Source organism: Choloepus didactylus, chromosome 6 (assembly GCF_015220235.1).
Source record: "Choloepus didactylus isolate mChoDid1 chromosome 6, mChoDid1.pri, whole genome shotgun sequence".
In the NCBI taxonomy this organism is placed as follows: Eukaryota; Metazoa; Chordata; class Mammalia; order Pilosa; family Megalonychidae; genus Choloepus; species Choloepus didactylus.
Window position 1 is genome coordinate 10,511,489 of NC_051312.1, and position 21,182 is coordinate 10,532,670.

Sequence of the window (21,182 nt, forward strand, 5' to 3'; positions counted from 1 at the left end):
ACTTTGCTTGTGCAACAAAGGTGGCCTAAGAGAGCTCCGTGACCCTTCAAACATACCACCCACCCCAGGCTCTTCCTGGTTAGAAATGCTAGAGTGACCGATGGCAGGCTTTTGTTCCCCACCTGAACAGGTACAGTTCTCCACTGCACACTAAGAGATGCAGCTGCCCACAGGGAGAGGAAGTGACTTGCCCAAGGCCACACACCTGGTCACCAGTGGGCCTCACTCTCCCTGACTCCCTGGGGTCGCCGTGTGGCTGAGGACAGGGGCAGCCCCCAAGGACGACCTGCTCAGAGCAGCTTCCTGGGGCCAGGGCTGGGAGAGCCCTGCCCTGGGCCCCTCCGGACCCTGGGGAAGGGGGAGCTGTGGCTGTGGGTGCTGCAGATCCCACCCCCTCCTTCCAGAGCCTGCCTAGAACCTGGGCTCCCCGCCACCGGTTTGCACTGGGTCCTCAGGGCCACTCCCTGACCCCAGCCCCCAGCCCCCCCTTATCTGAACCTTCTCCTCTTCCTCTCTTTCTACAACATCTGAGTCATCCGTTCCAATGACTACTTCCCTTTCTCACCATCCAAGGCCCTTCTCAGAAGCCTACATCAAGTCCACCACGCTCTGGCCTTTCCCGGTGCCGGGGGCCGTGCAGTGCCCTTCTGCTGCCAGGCACTGAGCTAGACTCGGACCCTGGGATGCAGGCAGAGCTCCAGAGGAAGGAGCTCGAGGCAGAGCTGGCACTGGGGAGGCCAAGGCTCTGGCTGCTCCACCCCTCCAGCCTCAACCTAGTCATCTGTTAAGTGACATGATAGCCCCTTCTCTGAGAGGACACCTGTGAAGATAACAGGTCTGAAGGCAGTTTGAAATGCCAAGAAGCACCCCACAAATTCAGGGTGGTACCTCCAGGGTGGCTCCCCCGGACAGGTGAGAGCTAGGCAGCCAGTGCCAGCGCCGCCACAGCAAAGGGGCGTCGCAGTGGGGGCCTGAGAGGCTGTAGGGTAGCAGGTGACCATGGAGGGGCAGTGGGAAGAGGGAAAGAGGGGGGTCTGACTGCCCAGACTGGCTGGGGCCGAGGCTCTAGGGTGGAGCAGCCCCTGCTCAGGCTCTCCCACCCATGTGTGGCTCCTGGGGAACAGGACTCGGCCTCTGCTGGCCCCAGGCCTGGCCACAGCCAGCAGCTGCTTCTGGCCGGCAGGGCAGGGGGACTGGCTCCTCGTTCAGGCCAGAGCGGGGGATGCAGGCACACAGGAGGCCTTTAAGGGCCTTGTGACATTGGAGCTGCAGAGGAGTGAAGAGGGGAAAGTGAGACATGGTAAAAAGATGTGACAAAAACTGATGCAAGATCAGAAATGGAATGAAGTGCCAGACAGGCAAGAGGCCATGGCCTGGGTTTTGCTACCTGGGACTCAGTTTCCCCTTCTCTGTACTAGGTGGGGATGGATTCTGATGGGCCCAGGGGTGGCCTTTTTGGAGAAGTCAGCATTCAGAGAGGTTAAGGGATTAGCCCGAGACCACACAGGGAAAGAGCCAGGGACCCAGTGGCCTCACTCCTCTGGTCCTTGACTGCTGACCCCTGGGGGTCGTGGTGGGGTAGGGGGGTTGGAGGAATCTGGGGGTCCAAGAGGGGCAGTGGAGAAGGGGGCCCCGTCTTCCCATTCAGGACCCCCCAGTTCCCTGGAGATGGCTCCTCTGGTCTCTGGCGCCCCCGTGTGGCTTTGGAGGGCAGTGTCCCTTCTTACCTCCCGTGGGTCCCCTGTCTCTCCCGGCCCCAGAATGAGGGCCCAGCGTCCCTCAGTTGAGTGCCAGAGGGCTCAGTCAAACCACCCAGAGTCCTTCTCCCCCACCCCCTCCAGGAGAAACTGAGACGGTGGTGGACTCCCCAGTTTTCACTCTGAATTGTAGCTCCCTCCCCCTGCCTGACTGACTTGGGTAAGACAGCCTGACTCTGTTTCCCCATTCCACAGATTGCGAGCTCTGCAAAGCCACAGGGCAGGTCTCTGAGGGGATCGAATGGGGGTCACATAGGCACAGCCAGAGGGTGCCTGGTTCAGCTCCCGCAACATCCACCGACGCCTCCCTCCTCAACAGTCTGAGGGGGGAGGCAGGCGCCCAAACAGATCTTTAAAGGAAAGAATTTGTTGTCTGAAGCCTTTGACCTTTCATCTTGGATGGCCCCAGGGTCCCAGGGGGCCCAGGCCAGCACAGCTGGACACAGCTGGGAGAAATCTGGGCAAAGCCAGCCTTTCCCTGGGAACTCCTCCAGCCCATCCCCTCCAGGCCCTGCTCCCTCTCAGACTTCAAAAGTCTGTGGTGGTCCCAGACCTGCCCCAGGGTCTCCTGTCCTGACTCACAGCCTCTCAATTCAAGCCTTAGTGTGCCCATCTGCCAAATGGCTGTAGCCATCCCTGCCCCACCTACTGGGTAGGATTTCCCAGGTCTGCTCTAAGGATACAAATAAAATGAGGTCAGAAATTGGCGAGCGCTCGGGCGGGGTTGGGGTGAGGTGGGGGTGGCAAGCGCGGGCCGGCTTCCCGGGGAGGGAGCGGACTACAACTCCCATCCGGCTCCAGGGCCGCGGGCGTCCCCAGCCCCTCTCCCTGGGCCTAGGGAGGAGCGGCCGCTGCCGCAGGGGGCGAGGAAAGTTGTAGGGCCCAGGGCACCCATCCCCCAGCTAGACAGGAGGCCGGCGAGGGCCTTGGGTTCGGGTCCCCGCGGAGTCTTGGTCTTCCCGTCCACCCCGGGATTTTCTACACACACACACACACACACACACACACACACACACTCGCCCGCCACACACACACACACAGACACACACAGACACACACAGACACACTCACCCGCCCCGCCCAGGAGTTATTCTTCGGGGCCCGCCTCCCCCAACTTCCTGGCCGGAGCTGGCCCCGCCCCCGCGGGCCTCCGCCCTCCCACCTTCACCTCCAGCCGCGGCTCCCATTGGCGGGTGCGCACCTGCCCGTCCGTCGGGGGCGGGGCGCGGCGCCCAGGTGCGGGCGCTCAGGCGGCGGCGGAGGAAGGTGACAGCGGGGAGGGCGGGAGGGCGGGAGGGTGGGGGGCGATCGCGCGGACCCACGGACGGACAGGCGGGCATGCGGGCGTCCCGGCTCTAGCCCGGGCGCGGGGCTCCGGCCGCAGTCATGGAGCAGCGGCTGCGCGAGCTGGAGCGCCTGGCGCGGGGCGAGGCCGGCGGCGGCCCGGGGCTCGACGGCCTCTTGGACCTGCTGCTGGGGCTGCACCACGAGCTCAGCAGCGCCCCGCTGCGGCGGGAGCGCAACGTGGCGCAGTTCCTGAGCTGGGGTGAGTGGCGGGGGCGGGGCGGGAGGGGGGCCGGAGGGACCCGCTTCCACCGCGCGCTCCACGCCTATAGACCCTCCGGCGGGGACCCGCACCCGGGCACTGGCCTGGACACGGGGCCCCAGGGCCACAGGCGGCCTCATTCACTCGCACACCTCACACCCACCTCTGGGAGACCTTCACTCAGGTTCACACCACACCTGTACCGGCTCTCAGACCCCCGGGGGCACGTGGACACAACACACGCCTCACACAGAGGCAGGCACACGCTCTCACTCAGACATGCACAAACTAGTTCCCTCCAACGGACCCAGACACACGTACACAACACACGTCTCACACCCAGAGTCCCTATGGGACTCCTCGCACACACTCAAGCAGCAGACGCCCATGCATCTCACACCCTGACACACACGTGCCCTCCCAGTCTCCCACATACCTCGCGGACATGCTGAGACCTCACACGGCTGTGGACCCCCACAGTGCCCTGCAGCCCACCCCCACACACTGGCTGGGACACACACTTGCCTGCTTCCACTCACAGATCTGGAGCCATCACACACTTGCAGACACCCCCTACACACATACACACGCACATGCACGCCCATACTTCTGTCTCCCTGCATACAAGACTACCCTAGACTGGACACGGGAGCCAACCTCAGCTCCTCTGTGTGTGCCAGCCACTAGCCAGGCCCCATGAGGGCTGTTTCCCCAGGACCAGGGGCCTGTGCCCCTGCCTGGTTGGTGACTCATCTGAGCCACCGGGAGTGGCTGCCCTAGGGTGACCCTGAACCCAGTGTGGGCACTGGCACCGGCCTGAGAGCTCCCTGGTCACGCCCGGCTGGGCCTGGGGAAGGGGGTGGGGCCTGGCATGGAAGGTGGGGTGAGGCTGGTGTTTGCCGAGTGGGTGACAAGCGTTCCTGGCGCTCCTGAGCTCTGGGCAGGCCCGGGGCCCGGCCTGGCATGGTGGTGGTGGGGGTGCCTGCTGCCCGGACGTGCCAGCGAGCTGGCCCCCAGCCCCTTCCCTCCCTGGGCAGTGCAGCTGGCCAGAGGGCCTCTGCCCCTGTGGCCTGCCTGTGTAGCCCGGCCTCCTGCATGTTGTGCGACTGACAGTGTTGTCATCTGTCTCCCCCCATGATGCCCACGTGCACACGTGTGTGCTCCTCCCTGCCGGCCTCTGCCTGAGACCCTGGTGCAGGGGCCGGCGTGTTGACATCTCCCGAGGTAACTCACAGGGCGTTGACTCACTCTTCTCCTGCCCTAACTTGCCCCTGCTCCTGCCCAGGGCCCCCATGCTCTGCGGCAAGGTGAAGGGACTGGGCAGCCTGTCCTGGGGGCCCGGACCCCCCGGGCTCTGGGCCCCGGGCTCTGGGCCCTGGCTGGCTGGTGGAGGGGGTGAACTTGCCCTTGCCTCAGCGTCCCCTCAGAAGCTGGTGGCTGCCCCTCCCCAGCTCCCCACACAGAGCTGGGAAAGAGACAGTTTCTGTAATGAGGTTTCCACCCACCCCCGCGCTGGGGTTCTGCCTGATAAACCTGCGGAGCAACTCTCCGGCCCACCCACGGCCCCGCCCAGCCGGCACGGAGTTTACCTCCTGACGGGGAAACTGAGGCAGGGAGCCAGACCTCAGCTGCCCCCAGCCTTGGGTTTCTGAGACCCAATTCCCTCCCCCAGGCCTGTGGCCGTGCCTGGCCTGGGAGGGGCCTGGGGATGGCTGCAGATGTCCCTTACGGGGTTCTCGGGGTTATTAGGAAGGAGGAGGCTCATGGCCAGGCAAAGGCTGCATCCAGGGAGGGGGCGGAGCCCAGAGGTGTGGGGCTGGTGAGCGCTGGAGGGCATCCTGAGAGCTCACACCCTTGGGTGCCAGCAGCCGGCACCAGGGAAAGGGTTTTTGGCCCTGCGTTTAGTCTCTTGAGAACCTGGGCAGACTGGAATCGATGCCTCACCCAAGGAGGCCCTTCTGGGGAGACAGAGCCCGTCCTCCAGAACCCTAGTGTCCCCCTTGCCCTCCAGGGTGGCCCCAGTCTTCATCCCCAGCCTGGGACCTAACCCTAAGCCTGCAGGGCCCCCAGACCCAGGCTGCAGCTCCTGGATGACAGAGAAGCCTCTCTGGGGACAAGGAATGTCACCCGTCCGGTTCCCCCAGACAGGCCTGGCCTGAGCCTGCTAGGGGACCAAGAACTGGGAGCTGGGCATGGGAGTGGTACCCCACAGTTCCCAGGTGACCTGGCCAGCCAGGGTCAAGCCCCAGGCTGGGGAGGACTACAAGTCCCATCAGCCCCTGGGGTGGAGCCTGCCTGGGGTCTGGGGACTGGGGGCCAAGTAGCCAGCTGAGCCAGGACCCTCAGCTTCCACACTCCCATGAAGCTCTTGGCCAGAAGGAGGGTGTCCCCATCCTGGCCTCGTGGGAATTGCAGCTCCTGGCTTTCCCACAGTGAGAGAGGGCGCCTGGGCCCCCCTCCAGCTCCCTGACCCCCCTCTGTGTCCCCCACAGCCAGCCCCTTTGTGACGAAGGTGAAAGAGCTGAGGCTGCAGAGAGATGACTTTGAGATCTTGAAGGTGATCGGCCGAGGGGCCTTTGGGGAGGTGAGCAGCATGCCTGGGGAGGGGTGGGGACGGGAGGCTGCTCGGCCCTGGCTGGCCTCACCCCAGCCCTTCTCGTGGCTGCAGGTGGCCGTGGTGAGGCAGAGGGACAACGGACAGATTTTTGCCATGAAAATGCTGCACAAGTGGGAGATGCTGAAGAGGGCCGAGGTCAGTGTGGGGTCTGTGGGACCTCGGCTAGTGGGTCGGGGAGCCAGGCACCGCCACTCGAAGGGCAGAGGGTGCCAACGTGCCACATCCACCAGCTTACTTCTCTCCCTTCCTCACAATAAGCTTTTCTGCAATGCCTGCAGGGGCATTCCCATTTTCCATATGGTAACACTGAGGCCCAGGGCCATAAAGCATGGCTCAGATTCCCACAAGGCCAGGCTGGGGCAGGGCAGAGCTCCCGAACTTACTGAGCCTCCCTGAGCTGGCCAGGGGGCTTCTGGGCTCAGATCCCACCTCACCCTTGGCTCCCCTGATCCTGCTGCAGACGGCCTGTTTCCGGGAGGAGCGGGACGTCCTGGTGAAGGGGGACAGCCGCTGGGTGACCACTCTGCACTATGCCTTCCAGGATGAGGAATATCTGGTGAGGGTCCCTGGCAGGGTTGGAGGGGTTGCTTGGGGGCAGAGAGACAGAGAAGGCCCCTGGGGACCGGAGCACCTGGTCAATGAGAGAGGGACCCCGTTCTACTGGGATCAAGAGTTTCCAATTCCCACCAGCTCCTGGGCCTGGGGCCCCCTGCCTGAGCTCTGCCTGGGGGCCAGGTGTACCTGGGCTGCTGGAAGACACAGCCCTGCCTTCCCGGAGCCCCGTGGGACCACTGGGAGGGTGGCAGAGGCAGAGCCCTGGGGCCTAGGGTCAGTCCCCGGTTCTCCCAGTCTGATTCTCACCCTCTCCCCCCGTCACCGTGCAGTACCTGGTGATGGATTACTACGCTGGGGGGGACCTCCTCACGCTGCTGAGCCGCTTTGAGGACCGCCTCCCGCCCGAGCTGGCCCAGTTCTACCTGGCCGAGATGGTGCTGGCCATCCACTCGCTGCACCAGCTGGGCTACGTCCACAGGTGGGGCCCCGGAGCCCCCGCTGCTCCCCGCCCAGCCTAGCAAACAGCCGCGGGGATCACTGCTATTTCCTGAGCACTCCCCCGTGCCAAGCTGGGTGCTTTGGGTGCATGATTCCTTTTGCTCCTTGTACTGGGAGACTGCTATTGTCCTGTTTTACTGAAGAGGAAGTCAGGGCCCAGCACAGATGAGCACCTGCCTCAAGGTGGCTCGGCTAGGGGGGTGGGGGAGGCCGTGCCGTGGTGGCCCTGGGGAAGTAAGACTCCTATGTCCCACACGGGATACTATCCTGCCTCCAAAGGTGGCCCTCAGGGGTCCTTTCCTCATTCTGGTCACTCTCTTCCGTCCTAAGACCCAGGAGGCCTGGCCACCAACCTCCTCCTCCTCTCACATACATATACACGCATTGCTCACGTGTGCACGCGGGAACCCGTGTGAGCACACAGCCGCTGATGCATGCACCTGCACACACGTGTACAGTGGGCGTGTGAGCACACACCTCACACACAGGTCAAGCCCCTCCCCTCCTCCCTCCCCCAGGGATGTAAAGCCGGACAACGTCCTGCTGGACATGAACGGGCACATCCGCCTGGCCGACTTTGGCTCCTGCCTGCATCTCAACAACAGTGGCATGGTAAGGTGGGGCAGGGGCAGGGGCAGTGGGCCGGCCGAGCTCCCCGGGGAAGGGGCCATCAGGATCCCAGGGAAATGAAGGGATGGGGGTGGGCAGCAGGCTGGCCGGGCCCTAGGGGAGTGCGGGTGCCAGGCCCAGAGGAGGGGCCGGCTGGCCCTCCTGGTGTCATCAGCAGCACCTTCTGCAGGTGGACTCATCGGTGGCAGTGGGGACGCCCGACTATATCTCCCCTGAGGTCCTGCAGGCCATGGAAGAGGGCAAGGGCCACTACGGGCCTCAGTGTGACTGGTGGTCCCTGGGGGTCTGCGCCTACGAGCTGCTCTTTGGGGAGACACCCTTCTATGCGGAATCCCTGGTGGAAACTTACGGCAAGATCATGAACCACGAGGTCTAGCCCCCATGTTCTGGGGTTGTGGGGAGGGCGGTGGGAGAGACCCCCTCCTGTGGTCAAGGGTGGGATCTGGACCCACCCACGCCCCTCCCCACCCTGCAGGACCACCTGCAGTTCCCCACAGATGTGCCCGACGTGCCGGCCAGTGCCCGAGACCTGATCCGCCAGCTGCTGTGCCACCAGGAGGAGCGTCTGGGACGTGGTGGGCTGGATGACTTCCGGAACCACCCCTTCTTTGAAGGGGTGGACTGGGAGCGGCTGGCGACCAGCACGGCCCCCTACATCCCCGAGCTTCGTGGGCCCATGGACACCTCCAACTTTGACGTGGACGATGACACCCTCAACCATCCGGTGAGTGGCCCACTCCTCCAGGAGCTCCCCAGGGCAGTTGCTGGGCTGGGGACATAGCTTCTGACCCCAGGGGCTTGTGGGAGTTATGGTTCTCCTGGGGCTGGGTCACCAAGTGAACGTCCCTTGACCACAAACATCATCCTGTTAACCGGAATTCATGTAACGAAGACAAACCCAGCAGCCCCCGGGAGGCCCATAATCTCCGGGACTTGTGGGAGTTGGGGTCTCTTATTCCTGGTCCCCACCTGAGCAAGGTGAGGTCATCACGCTCAGTCCCGGGAACCTCCTGGGCTCTCGGGCCTCAGCCTGGAGCTCTGGGTGCTGACTGACTCTCCTTCCCCTCCTCCCGCAGGGGACCCTGCCGCCACCCTCCCACGGGGCCTTCTCAGGCCACCACCTGCCGTTTGTGGGCTTCACCTTTACCTCCCGCAGGTGAGTCTAGCCCTCATCCCCTGCATCTTGAGTCCCACCTGGTGGGAAGCTGGGGGCTATCAGGACCTGGGGGAGGGGCTGGGTGGCCCTCATGGTTCCTGCATGTGGCAGGTGCTTGGGTAGCATGCTGAGCCCCCAGGACGGCCCCCCTGGTCACCCCCTCCAGGCCCCAGCCCAGCATTTGGCCCTCGTGGTGCCCTCCATGGAAGGTCAAGAGTGTCCTGGACTCGGGGCCACAGGCTAGAGTTCGAAGGGCCCCCATTGCTCCCTGAGCCTCCCTTGGGGCCTCTGTGAGGGGCTGGGTGATCTCTGCCCGGTTCCCATCACGGGGCTGTCTGGGGCCACAGCGGGGTCCTGGGTGAGGAGGTGCCTCTGGGGTGTAAGGACAGGCATCAGGGCCACACTCGCTCGGTGCCTGCTGTCTGCCAAGCTCTGGGCCAGCTGGGCCCATGTCACTGAGGCCTCTCAACAGCCTGGGAAGAGGCCCTATCACCCCCTCTGCCTTCCTGTGAGGAAACTGAGGCTCAGCTACGTGAGGTGACTGTTGAGCATCTCATAACTATAAGGGCTGGGCCTGGGGCTTGAACCTGTGCCCTGGAGCCACTGCCCCGTGCAGCCACCCTGGCACCAGCTGGGTATCCCCGAGGGCAGGGAGTGCTCTGATTTCTTTCCTGTCCCAGCACAGAGCCCAGGGATGGGCACGGGGCTGGTAAATGGCGTGGGTGTTTCTTAGATTCTCAGATGAATGAATGATTGGGTGAGGAGACCAGAGACTGCTTTGGTGGGGGGAGGGGGTCCTGCCATCTGTGTCACCCCAGCTCCCTTCCTGTCCCAGCCCCGGGCCTGAGAGCAGCTCTGCGCTGCCGGCTGCCCTGGAGCAGAAGCTCTGCTGTCTGAAGCAGGAGAAGGTGGAGCTGGGCCGGAAGCTTCAAGGTACAGGGGAAGCAGGCTGGGCCGGGCCTGGGGCTCCTGCTGCAGGGCTGGCTACTCACCTATGTGTGTGTGGGGGCCCTTCCCTGGCCAGAGGCTCTGCAGGCCCCCTCAGACCACCGGGAGCTGGAGCAGCTACAGAAGGAAGTGCGGACTCTCCGGGAGAGGCTCTCAGGTACCCCTCGCCCCTGCTGTCTGTCTCCTCCTGCGCCCACCAAGGCTCAGCTGCTTTCCCAGCACTCCTGCCCCTACTCTGCACATGCTGTGTGGCTGTGGGGAAGTATCTTAAACTCTCTGAGCCTACATGTGCAAGATGGCGAGGATGTCCCCCGCCAGGCTCTGGGAGGTCCTGTCCCTGGAAGGCTGGCTGAGGCTGGGTACCATCTGTGCGTGTAAGTCTCAGCGGCTATTCCCAGCAGGGACCGTGAGGGACAGCAAGGCCTCCTCGTGCCAGATGGATGGGGCCCCTGCCGGTAGCCCAGGCCAGGACAGTGTGCTCCGCCAGGAGAGAGACCAGCTCCAGCAGGTGAGACCAGTGGGGGACTGGCCTGGGGCTGCCTGCTGAAGGGCTCTGGGCCTGACCCCGGGCCTTGCCCTCCCCTGCCCACTCTGACTGCCAGGAGCTGACCGAGGCCCGGGCCAGGCTGCAGGCACAGGAGCAGGAGCTTTGCAGAGCCCAGGGGCGGCAGGAGGAGCTGCTCCAGAGGCTGCAGGAGGCCCAGGAGAAAGAGATGGCCACAGCCAACCAGGCCCAGGCCCTGAATTCCCAGCTGGAGGAAGCCCGAGGGGCCCGGAGTGAGGTGGGTGGTGGGTGGGTGGGCAAGGGGAGCAGGAGGGCCCTGCCTCTGTGACCCCATCGTGGCTGGCTCTGGCCTGAGCAAGGGGGAAGGGGCTTAGGATTGGGCAGGCGAGAAAGAGCCCGAAGAGTCTGTAGCAAGATGGGGCAGGGTCAGGTGGGCAAGGTTAGCAGCGGCTCCACCCCTGCACCCTGTCGCAGCTGGAGGTCCAGGTGGCCGCCCTGAGCCGAGAGGTGACGCGGCTCCAGAGACAACGGGAGCAGAGCCTCAAGAAGGAGACCTCCCGGGGCAAGGTAGTGAGGCCTGACCCCTCTTGGGAACCTCCAGGCCCATGTCCCAGGGGTGGGATGAACCATGGCCTCTCGGGCCTCTGCCCTGACCCTCTCCACGTCCTCAAGCCCATCCACGCGGCCTCTGAGACCAACGGTGTGGGACCACCTGGGGCCGGGATACAGGAGGCACAACTGAGGAAGGAGGTGGCTTCCCTGCGTGTGCTGCTGGACCAGGCCTGTGGCCATGGGTGAGCCAGGCAGCCAAGGCTGGGTGGGGCCGTGGGCCCAAGCTGGTGGTCACTGCCTCGTCTGTCCCCTCCCCAGGCCAAGTGGGAAGGAAGACGCCCTACGCCGGCTGCAGGAGGAGAACCGGCGACTGAGCCAGGAGCAGAAGCAGGTAAGCCGGGGAAGGTGGAGGGGAGGACAGACAGCTGGGCAGAGCGGGCGGAGATGGGGAGCCAGCAGGGTGAGAGCTGCCGGGTCCCGGGGCAGGAGCCTGACCCCCGCTTTCCCACCCCGGCCCCCAGTTGGCAGAAGAGCTGGAGCAGGAGCAGCAGAGTAAGCAGCAGCTGGAGGGGGAGCGGCGGGAAACGGAGAGCAACTGGGAGGCCCAGATCGCTGACATCCTCAGCTGGTGGGTGCTCAATGGGCTGGGGGTCTAGGCCTGGGTGGGGCTAGGGGTCCAGCCCTGACCCCCAAGCCCCCTTCCCAATCAGGGTGAACGATGAGAAGGTCTCAAGGGGCTACCTGCAGGCCCTGGCCACCAAGATGGCTGAGGAGCTGGAATCCCTGCGGAACGTGAGCTCTCAGACGCTCCAGGCCCGGCCGCTGGTGAGCCCCAGAAACACAGGGGAGGGGTGCCCAGTAGCCTCATTCCATAGTGACTTGCAGAATGGTCAGGGACTTGCCTAAGCTCCCAGCGGGTCAGTGGCACAGCTGGGGCTTTGGGCCTGGCTGGGTGGCATGGGCACAGCGTGGTCTGCTGGGAGGGGGCCTCAAAGGCATCTTACATGGGGGCCCCTAGGACCACCAGTGGAAGGTGCGGCGGCTGCAGAAGATGGAGGCCTCAGCCAGGCTGGAGCTGCAGTCAGCGCTGGAGGCGGAGATCCGCGCCAAGCAGGGCCTGCAGGAGCAGCTGACGCAGGTGCAGGAGGCCCAGCTGCAGGTTGAGAGGTGGGGCCTGTGTAGGTGCCTGGCGGGGGGACCCAGGGCCTGTGGCACAGGCCTGTGGTGAGCCCCCACCCTGTTGTCCCACAGCCGCCTGCAGGAGGCCGAGAAGCAGAACCAGAGCCTGCAGCAGGAGCTGGCTGAGCTGCGGGAGGAGCTGCGGGCCCGCAGGCCAGGGGGTGAGCACCCGGCCCCGGCCTCAGGGTTCCCCCAGGCCCCACAGCCGCCCCATGGTACCCAAGGAACAGAGTCTGTTCCCGGCCCTGCTGCTCACCCCACCATCTATTAGCTAGCCCTTACTGAGCACCTACTGCGTGCCAGGTTCCACCACAGCCTGCAGTGGTTCCCCGATTTTACTGAGGGGGAAATGGAGACCCCCACTGGCTCCTGGTTCCTCACTGGGGAGCCCCCTAAGCCCTAGGACCCCTGCCCTGTGATTGCAGATGCCAAGCCCTCCAACTCCCTGATTCCCTTCCTGTCCTTCTGGAGCTCCGAGGTAAGAACCAGGTAGAGGGGCTGTTTGGGGAGGAGCCCTGGGGAGGGGCAAAGGGGCCTTGACTTTTGCACCCGCCACCGCCACCCTACCCCCATCCCCAGAAGGATCCCACCAGGGACCCTGGCATCTCGGGAGAGGCGCCAAGACCTGGGGTGGAGCCAGAACTGAGGCCAGAGGGCCGCCGAAGCCTGCGCATGGGGGTGAGGCTGGCGGGAGCCCCGGGGTTGGGGTGTTAGGGGGCTGGGCCACCCTTGGCCCTGTACCCCTCTCATCTGTCCCCCTTCCCCCAGGCTGGGCTCCCCAGAGCGCTTGCTGCTCCCACAGCCCCTGCAGAAGGGCCTCCTGCTAAGGTTGGTGCCTTGAGGATTAAAGTGGGGTGGGGGTGCCTGCTGCTCTGCCAAGGGGCTAGTCCAGTCCCTCCACTTGCATGGCTGGGTAGGGCCACCTGGCTCTTCTTGCCTTCCCCAGCAGACCACACTGGGGAGTGGCTATGGACAAATACTGCCTTAGACTTGCTGGGGCCCTTAGGCCTGGGAAAGGTGGGGCTCAAGCCTGCCTGACACCAGGGTGTCCTCAGGGGTGGAGTGGGGTCCAGGGACTGTGGTTAGGTCTGGGGTGGGGCTAGGAAGGCCTGCTGGCACTTGGGGCCTGGGGGTGTGCTTAGCTGGGGGGCAGGGACTAAGGAGGTGAGGCCAGGCCTGGGAGTAGAGCCCAGGGAGGCGTGGTTAGGCATGGGGTGGGGGCCTAAGGAGGCGAGGCCAGACCTGGGGGTGGAGCTGAGGGGCGTGGTTAGGCATGGGGTGGGGACCTAAGGAGGCGTGACCAGGCCTGGGGGTGGGGCTCAGGGAGGTTTGGTCAGGCCTGGGGCTTGGGGGCGTGGCCAGGCCTGGGGTGGTGCTGGGGGCGTGGTCGGGCTGGGGCTAACAGCCCGTCCCACCTCCCAGCCGGGCTCCCACGTGCTGCGGCCCCGGAGCTTCCCATCCCTCACCAAGTGTCTCCGCTGTACCTCGCTGATGCTGGGCCTGAGCCGCCAGGGCCTCGGCTGTGACAGTGAGCACCCCCACTCCACTCGCCCACCCACAGCCCTAGAATGGGGGGAGGGGTGCGTGTGGAGGGGTGATCCGGGATTCTGACCCAGCCAGGTGCTTTCTCTGGCACCTGCTGGTCCACATCTCCCACTGCTCAGTCCTTCTGTTGTCCTTTTCTCACTTGATGGGGAGTTGGTGACCCTGGAGTGCACCCCGGCCTCTGGGAAGCTGGGTGGGAATGCCCAGAGACTGGTCCTGGCTCTGGCCTCTCTCACCCACCTGCACGCCCTCTGTCCTCTCCCACTCCCCACAGCTTGCGGCTACTTCTGTCACTCAGCTTGTGCCCCACAGGCCCCGCCCTGCCCCGTGCCCCCCGACCTCCTCCGCACGGCCTTGGGTGTGCACCCTGAAACGGGCACAGGCACTGCCTATGAAGGCTTCCTCTCGGTGAGCCGGGGGTGGTGATGGGGAAGGGAGGTGTGTGCTGTGGGCTTGCCCAGGCCCTACCATGCCTGCCTCCCCCCTGCTGCAGGTGCCCCGTCCCTCAGGCGTCCGCCGTGGCTGGCAGCGGGTGTTTGCTGCGCTCAGCGACTCACGCCTGCTGCTGTTTGATGCCCCTGACCCAAGGCTCAGCCCGGCCACTGGGGCCCTCCTGCAGGCACTGGATCTGAGGTGCGTGCCAGGCAGTGGCCTGGGGCAAGAGACTCGGCGGGGGGCAGGCGCAGCCAGGGGCAGTGCAGCCTGTGACCTGCTCCCTGGACATCCCAGGGATCCCCAGTTCTCGGCCACGCCCGTCCTGGCCTCTGATGTCATTCACGCCCAATCCAGGGACCTGCCACGCATCTTCAGAGTGAGTGCCTAGGGCAGTCTGGGCCTCCCCATGCTGTCCCTGCTCCAGCCACCCTTCTCCATCCCGAGGGCCACCCCTGTCATGCAGCCCTCCTCGCCTCTCTCTGGCCCCTGCATCTCTTCTCCACCCTGCAGCCACAGTGAGCTTCTCCACCCACAGGTCTGGGCACAGCCTGCCCTGTTTAGGACCCTTCGCCCTATAGGCTGCTCCTTACCATGGCCTCAAGGTCCCAGGGATCTGGGATAACCGCCCGTCTCTCTGGAGACCTCCCTCTTGGTCCCTCACTTTCTGTTCCCTCTTTCTGGAATTCCTGTCCCCCCTCGGTCCCCTCCCGGCCCCTCCCACACCTGAACCGACCTGGTCGCCACCCGCAGGTGACGGCCTCGCAGCTGACGGTGCCGCCCACCATGTGCACTGTGCTGCTGCTGGCGGAGAGCGAGGGGGAGCGGGGGCGCTGGCTGCAGGTGCTGGGCGAGCTGCAGCGGCTGCTGCTGGAGGCGCGGCCCAGGCCCCTGCCCGTGTACTCGCTCAAGGAGGCCTACGACAACGGGCTGCCGCTGCTGCCCCACACGCTCTGCGCCACCATCATCGGTGAGCCTCCCACTGGGGGTGCCACTTGGGAGGGCTTGGGGAAGCCCGTGGCCTCTCTGCCCTTCCATGCGTCCTCCACCACCTCCCTCAGTGCAGAGCCCGGCAAGGACCCCTAGGCTGGAGACAGGGGGCTGGCCTTCTCACTCCATTGCTCAGAGCCTCAGTTTCTCCTTTTTCTAAAAGAGACTCTCAAGTGAGGGGAAGGAGCAAAGGCTTTAGGAACAGCTATATGAGGCTTCCGGGCCTGGCACGTCCCACCAGGGGGTGACTGTAACTCCGGGGCCACATACCATCTTCTAGGAGGGGCTGCCGCGGGGGTCAGTAGGGTCCAGGCAGGAGCCCAGTGTCTAGCAAGGCCTCTGTACTTGACCTCTGGGAAAGAAGGAAGCAGAAGCCGTGCTCCTTGGCTTCTGCCAGCCTCCAAGCCAGCCCCTGCGCTCAGTGAGCTGGGACCACTCCCTGCCATCACTCGGGGCAGGAGCCACTGGAGAGACTGTGTGGGCCCCATGTCCCTGTGCCAGCCAGGAGCCAGAGGGGATAAGGGTTAGAAGCTCTCCTTAGCACTCTCCCTGTACTGCTTCATCGCTTCCTCATGGCAGCAAGTGAGAAAGCTGCTGTCACTGCTCCACTTACAAGGGGAAACTGAGGCTTGGAGAGGGAACATGACTCACTCAGAATCTCCCAGCTCAAGGTAGTGGGCTGCTCACCCATTAGAGCCAGTCTGGGCCCTGGGAGAGAAGAGTCCAGCGATGTAGGGATAGTGGAATTACCATCTGCCGTCCCCATCTTCTCGAGAAACTGGGGCTCAGCAAGGGCAGGTGGTCTGCCCACCCTCCCCACTGCTGAATAGCCCACTGACCTCTGACATTCTCCCTCCCCCATCAGACCACGAGCGGCTTGCCCTGGGCACCGAGGAGGGACTGTTTGTGATTCACCTGTACAGCAATGGTACATGCCACGGCTGGGCCTGGGAGGGCATGGGTGGAGGACGTTCCCAGTGGGCAGAGAAGGGTGGGTGCCAGGCTGCTCCTTGCCACCTCCTGGTGATGTCCTCCCCTCTCCAACCCTGCAGAGATCTTCCAGGTGGGCGAGTGCCGGCGGGTACAGCGGCTGGCCGTGAGCCCCACTGCGGGCCTGCTAGTTGTGCTTTGTGGCCGCGGCCCCAGCGTGCGCCTCTTCGCCCTGGCTGAGCTGGAGAGTGCCGAGGCGGCAGGCACCAAGATCCCCGAGTCCCGAGGCTGCCAGGTGCTGGCAGCCGGGCGCATCCTGCAGGCCCGCACCCCTGTGCTCTGTGTCGCCGTCAAGCGCCAGGTGCTCTGCTACCAGCTGGGGCCGGGCCCCGGGCCCTGGCAGCACCGCATCCGTGAACTGCAGGCACCTGCGCCTGTGCAGAGCCTGGGGCTCCTGGGTGACCGGCTGTGCGTGGGCGCAGCCGGAGCCTTTGCCCTCTATCCACTGCTCAATGAGGCTGCACCCTTAGTGCTGGGGACTGGTCTGGTGCCCGAAGAGCTGCCACCATCCCGTGGGGGCTTGGGCGAGGCGCTGGGGGCCGTCGAGCTCAGCCTCAGTGAGTTCCTGCTGCTTTTTGTTACTGCCGGGGTCTACGTGGATAGCGCTGGCCGCAAGTCTCGCGGCCATGAACTGCTGTGGCCAGCAGCCCCCATGGGCTGGGGTAAGGCCTGCGAAGGGCATTGTTGGGTGGGGCCGGGCTGGGCTGGGATGGCCTCCAGTAACCTCCTGCATATCCCACACCGTGGAGGAAGGCCGGGTGCTGCCCAAATTCCTGAGCTTGGTCGTGGAGGCCTTCCATGCCCTGGCCTTGACGTTCCCTGCCAGGGGGTGTCCTTCTGCCCAACCACAACCTCAAGTGCCCTCCACTGCCTGCACAGGTTCTTCCCCCTGCCTCTACCACTCTCTTCTTTTTTGTACCTGGCAAACCCCTGGACCAAGCTCGGGGCCTGGAGCTGGTGGTCACTCCCTGAATGACCACAGTGGTTGCTGTCGTTGTTACTACTTTCATTCTCCTTGCCCTGCCCTCCCCTCTCCGTGGGCCTCTTCTCCTCTTTGCTCCCCACTTCTTTGTTCAGATCTCTGGCCTGCCTCCTGTCACCTTCTGGCTGGTGCACTGGGGGCCTGCAGAATGGGCCAGGGCTGGTTTCTTCACCCACACCCAGCACCCAGCCCAGGCAAGCACACCCCAGAGAGTCGGAATGTTTGGGAGAGTGAATGGGGGAGTGGGGCTGATTCACAAGTAACTGATGTGAGGGAGTAAGGGATGGAAGAGAGAGAAAGAGCTCCCTTCATGAGCAGTGGCTCCTCCTCAGGTGGGCCCTGGGGGATGGGAGTAGTGCAGAGATCCTGCTGGCTCCAACCCCAGCTCTCCCTCACCAGCCGGCTGATCCTGGCTGTTACTTAGGCCCTGGGGTTTCTGTATCCTCATCTGTGAGCTGGGGGCGGGAGAAGGGGAATAAGACCTACTCAAGTTGTATTTGAGAGTTAAGGAAGACAAGATAGGTGACATGGTAGTGATTGCTCTGTGATTGTCACCTGTGGATTGTGGCGGTCAGGTGGGGCCACCAGTGGTTTTCAGAGGCAGGACGTGTGTGGACTGTGCTATGGCCGGGCACAGGGTGTGCCCCAGGGTACAGAGGAAGAAACCAACTCAGAGACGTGCTTAACTTACCCAAGGCTGCACAGCACAGGCAGTTTCCCGCCCTGCAGGTTATGCAGCCCCCTACCTGACAGTGTTCAGCGAGAATGCCATCGATGTGTTTGATGTCAGGAGAGCAGAATGGGTCCAGACCGTGGCGCTGAAGAAGGTGAGGGCCGGCCCAGACCCCTTGAGCTGGGTGCGAGTGGGGTGGCCTGGCGTGACCGCTGTGCCTGCTGCCACCACAGGTGCGAGCCCTGAACCTGGAGGGCTCCCTGTTCCTCTATGGCACCGAGAAGGTCCGCCTGACCTACCTCAGGAACCGGCTGGCAGGTGAGGGAGTGTGTGTGCGTGTGCACAGGTGAGTGTTCAACCTGCGGCCGTTCACCGGTGCACATGTCTGGGCTGGGACCGTGACGCCAGCTGACTGGGACCCTGGGGACTTGTGAGCACGCCCCAGTTCTCTGCTCCCCCCACAGAGAAGGACGAGTTCGACATCCCTGACCTCACCGACAACAGCCGGCGCCAGCTGATCCGCACCAAGAGCAAGCGCCGCTGCTTCTTCCGCGTGTCGGAGGAGCGGCGGCAGCAGCAGCGCAGGTGCGCGTGCGCAGTGCGCGGACTTGCCGGGCGGGGCCGCCTTCGGCTCCTGGGGGCGGGGCGAAGCGCAGGCCCGCCCCACCACCACCATGGGCGGAGCTCAGCTTCGGCAAGGGCGGGGGAGGTGCGTCCTTTGCCGCCCCTCTCCCTCTATCGCCTCCATCCGCAGGGAGATGCTGAAGGACCCCTTCGTGCGCTCCCAGCTCATCTCGCAGCCAACCAACTTCAACCACCTAGTGCACGTGGGTCCTACCGAGGGGAGGCCCAGCGCCAGGGACCTGTCTCCGGTGAGTCCAACGGAGCCAATCACCAGCCTCCCTGGGGAGGCGGAACCAATCGCAGGCGTGTCTAGTGCGCCCGAGCCAATCGCAGGCGTGGGTATGCGCCCGAGCCAATCGCAGGCCTGCATGATCACCTGGGGCTCTGGGGCTTTGCTCTTCTCTCGGGTAGTCGGGGCTTCAGCGCGCCCAGGCTGGGGACCCGTCGGGGTGCAAGGGTCTGACCGCCCCGTGCCCGCCCCATGCCCGCCCCCTCCGCACTGCCCCCTACAGGCTCGGGAAGAGAAGGGCCGAGGTGTCCGCGGCTCCGGCCCGCAGCGGCCCCACAGCTTCTCCGAGGCCTCGCAGCGCCGGGTCTCCGTGGGCAGCAACGGCCTCGCCGGAGACACGGACCCCAGTAAGAGCAGCCCCGCGGCCTCCAGGCCTTCCCAGCCTTCCCCCACGGGCCCGCCCCCTTTGGGCCCGGCAAGGTCTGATCATGGAATTTTTATCCCCGTCGCTCTGCTCCTGGAGCAGCGAAGAGGAAACCTCGGACATCTCTGTCCAGCGAGTCCGTGTCCTGCCCCCAGGGAGCTCTGAGCCCCGCAGTCTCCCGAATGCAGGTGAGCCGCTGGGGCCCGTCCCTCCCCGATTCACCGGAGGGCCCCTCTGGGAGCCGAGGCCGGAGAACAAGCCCGGCCCAGCCCTGCCCTCGGTCGCCCCAGCTCCTAAGACATGCAGACGTTTAACCTGCTGCCCCAGCGGACCTAAGTGGGAACCTTGACTCTGAGTGTCCCGGCCGCGTGGCCCCGGTAGAGGTGCCCGGCCTCCCTGAATTTTCCCCTCTGTTAAATGAGGGCGGTGGGAGGTGATGCTACCTGAGAAGGGCTCAACCCAGTGCCTGGCCCATGGTGGGGATTCTGCAGAAGGGGGGCTCTTGGGATTGGTAACAGAGGCCCAGACTGTGGGCAGGGGGATTCCCCAGGAGAGAGCAGTCCATTCTGGCCTGGGGCTGAAGGTTTAATTGGAGCTGGGAAGTTTCCTGCTTACCCTCCAGCCGCTTGTCAAACTGTTCCCCCACACCCCCTTCAGCCACTCCAGGCCACTCAGAGCCCTGGGACTTGGCATGTTTTTTATACCTTCAGGCTCTTGCCCCTTCTTGTTTGCCTTGCTTTGAACACCCTTCTTTTTCCTTAACCTGATCAAGTCCTGGACATTGTGCCAGTACCACCTTCTGCAAAGAAGCTGTCCTGGCTGCCTGCTGAGGTGGTCACTGCCTCGCAGGATTTCCGTGGCTCCTGCAGGGTGGCGGATGTTCATCTGGGAGCCTGTCCTCCTCTCTTGACGGTGGGCTCCTCGATGGTGGGGCTCTGGGCCCTTCTGCTCAGAGTAAAGCCTGAATGATGCAGAGAACAGACAAGGGACCTTGAGTTGGCCTCCAGGGTTGCAAAGGGGTTCCCCAGGTTCTCCCACTGATTCATGTTACCCCACACGCACACGTCCCTCACATCTGGCCTCCTCCAATGGCCCTGCTTCCAAAAGGCACTGTCCTGGTTAGCAAAGACTCCTGCCTGCCTCTCCCCATCCTGCCTTCTCTTTCCTCTCCAGGTCTCAGAACGGCCCCGGAGTCTCCCTCCAGCCCCAGCATCCGAGAGCTCCCCTTAACACCCTCCTGCAGGGCCCACCCCAATCCCAGGACAGAGAGATGGGAGGGAACAAAGAGCTCAAGGAATGCCATACTCCGGCTGGTCCAGGACGTGTGGAAATTTGGACTCAGGGAGGGCCTGGGCTGGTGGCGATGGGAGGTTCGCCTGGGCTCCCAGGCCTCGGGGCTTTGATGCCCAGCTCACATCCTGCCTTTCTTCTCTGGTCCCAGCCCAGCCTGCCCCAGGCACTGGGAATAGAATGGCCCCTGCTTCTGCCCTGTGGGCCCTTCTGCTCTGTCTCCAGGGGTGAGTGTGCCAAAGCTCTAATTCCCAGTGCCAATCCCTAGGAGGCTTGTTAAGAAACAGTCAGGAAGAGGGATGTAGAAGAACTAGGTCTCTGGGAGCAGCGGGGGTCTTGGCTGCCTGTGGGGCCCCCAGCTGAGGCCAAGATGGGCATGTCCAGGTGTCTGCTTAGGGTCAGGGTGAGAAAGACAGACCCTTGCTCTAGAGGAAAGAAAGATCGAGAGGAGGGAGGGATGCAGGTGAAGAAGGCGAGAGGCTAGGGGGAGGAAAGCACGTGGAGGAGGAAGTGATGATGGAAATGATTCAGAAGAGAGAAGGATAAAGAGGAAGTAATGAAGAAGAAGAAAGACAAAAGGAGAGGGAAGGAAGGGAGAGGGATATGGAAGGAGAACGTCGGACCCACAGATCGTTTCCCTCTGGGGAAAGGGCTCAGTGAGCAGAACTGCTATCCTCTAATCCGCCCAGAGGTGAAAGTAATTCCTAGGCAGGATGGAATGGGGGGTATTTATAAGGGCTCCTTGGGAATGAGGGCACCTGTGGGGGCCACTGGAGGGTCTCCAGGCACACTCTGGCTCTTCCCAGAAAGGAGGGTCCTTCCTCTTGAAGCTTTAACCAACTATGTATTAGGGGATTGTAGGGGGATTTTATTATTGATCACAGTCATTATTATTATTATATTACTATTTTTATTAAGCTTTCCCCTACTGAAGCATGGGGGGCAAAATAAGTATTTATCTCCTTAAATGCCATATTCTTAGGAGGGATCGACTCTGATGCTCTGTGAGATGGCAAGAAACCAATAAAGGCAGCTTTGTAAGCTGGCCTCCCTGCCTGGA

General features: G+C 63.8%; 1 protein-coding gene across 7 annotated transcripts; it reads left to right on the forward strand.

Moving 5' to 3' along the window:
• The first annotated feature begins 3,074 nt into the window (after positions 1–3,074).
• CDC42BPG (CDC42 binding protein kinase gamma) lies at positions 3,075–21,163 on the forward strand. Of its 7 annotated transcripts, none has more exons than XM_037838354.1 (37): positions 3,075–3,303; positions 5,796–5,887; positions 5,972–6,055; positions 6,381–6,476; positions 6,805–6,953; positions 7,492–7,585; positions 7,773–7,973; positions 8,079–8,327; positions 8,680–8,759; positions 9,595–9,692; positions 9,784–9,864; positions 10,106–10,215; positions 10,310–10,489; positions 10,687–10,779; positions 10,885–11,006; positions 11,083–11,155; positions 11,286–11,392; positions 11,475–11,589; positions 11,783–11,931; positions 12,016–12,104; positions 12,369–12,421; positions 12,523–12,621; positions 12,712–12,771; positions 13,366–13,471; positions 13,763–13,896; positions 13,982–14,121; positions 14,218–14,299; positions 14,674–14,890; positions 15,776–15,838; positions 15,963–16,562; positions 17,612–17,709; positions 17,789–17,873; positions 18,020–18,140; positions 18,310–18,427; positions 18,692–18,815; positions 18,932–19,020; positions 20,006–21,163. In XM_037838354.1, exons 1-37 carry the CDS (start codon positions 3,144–3,146, stop codon positions 20,060–20,062), a joined length of 4,668 nt encoding a protein of 1,555 aa, XP_037694282.1. In that variant the 5' UTR covers positions 3,075–3,143; the 3' UTR covers positions 20,063–21,163. The 7 variants fall into 7 exon arrangements, with proteins under 7 accessions (XP_037694282.1, XP_037694283.1, XP_037694285.1 ...); XM_037838355.1 differs by having other exon boundaries at positions 18,935–19,020; XM_037838357.1 differs by having other exon boundaries at positions 12,526–12,621.
• The last annotated feature ends 19 nt before the right edge of the window (positions 21,164–21,182 follow it).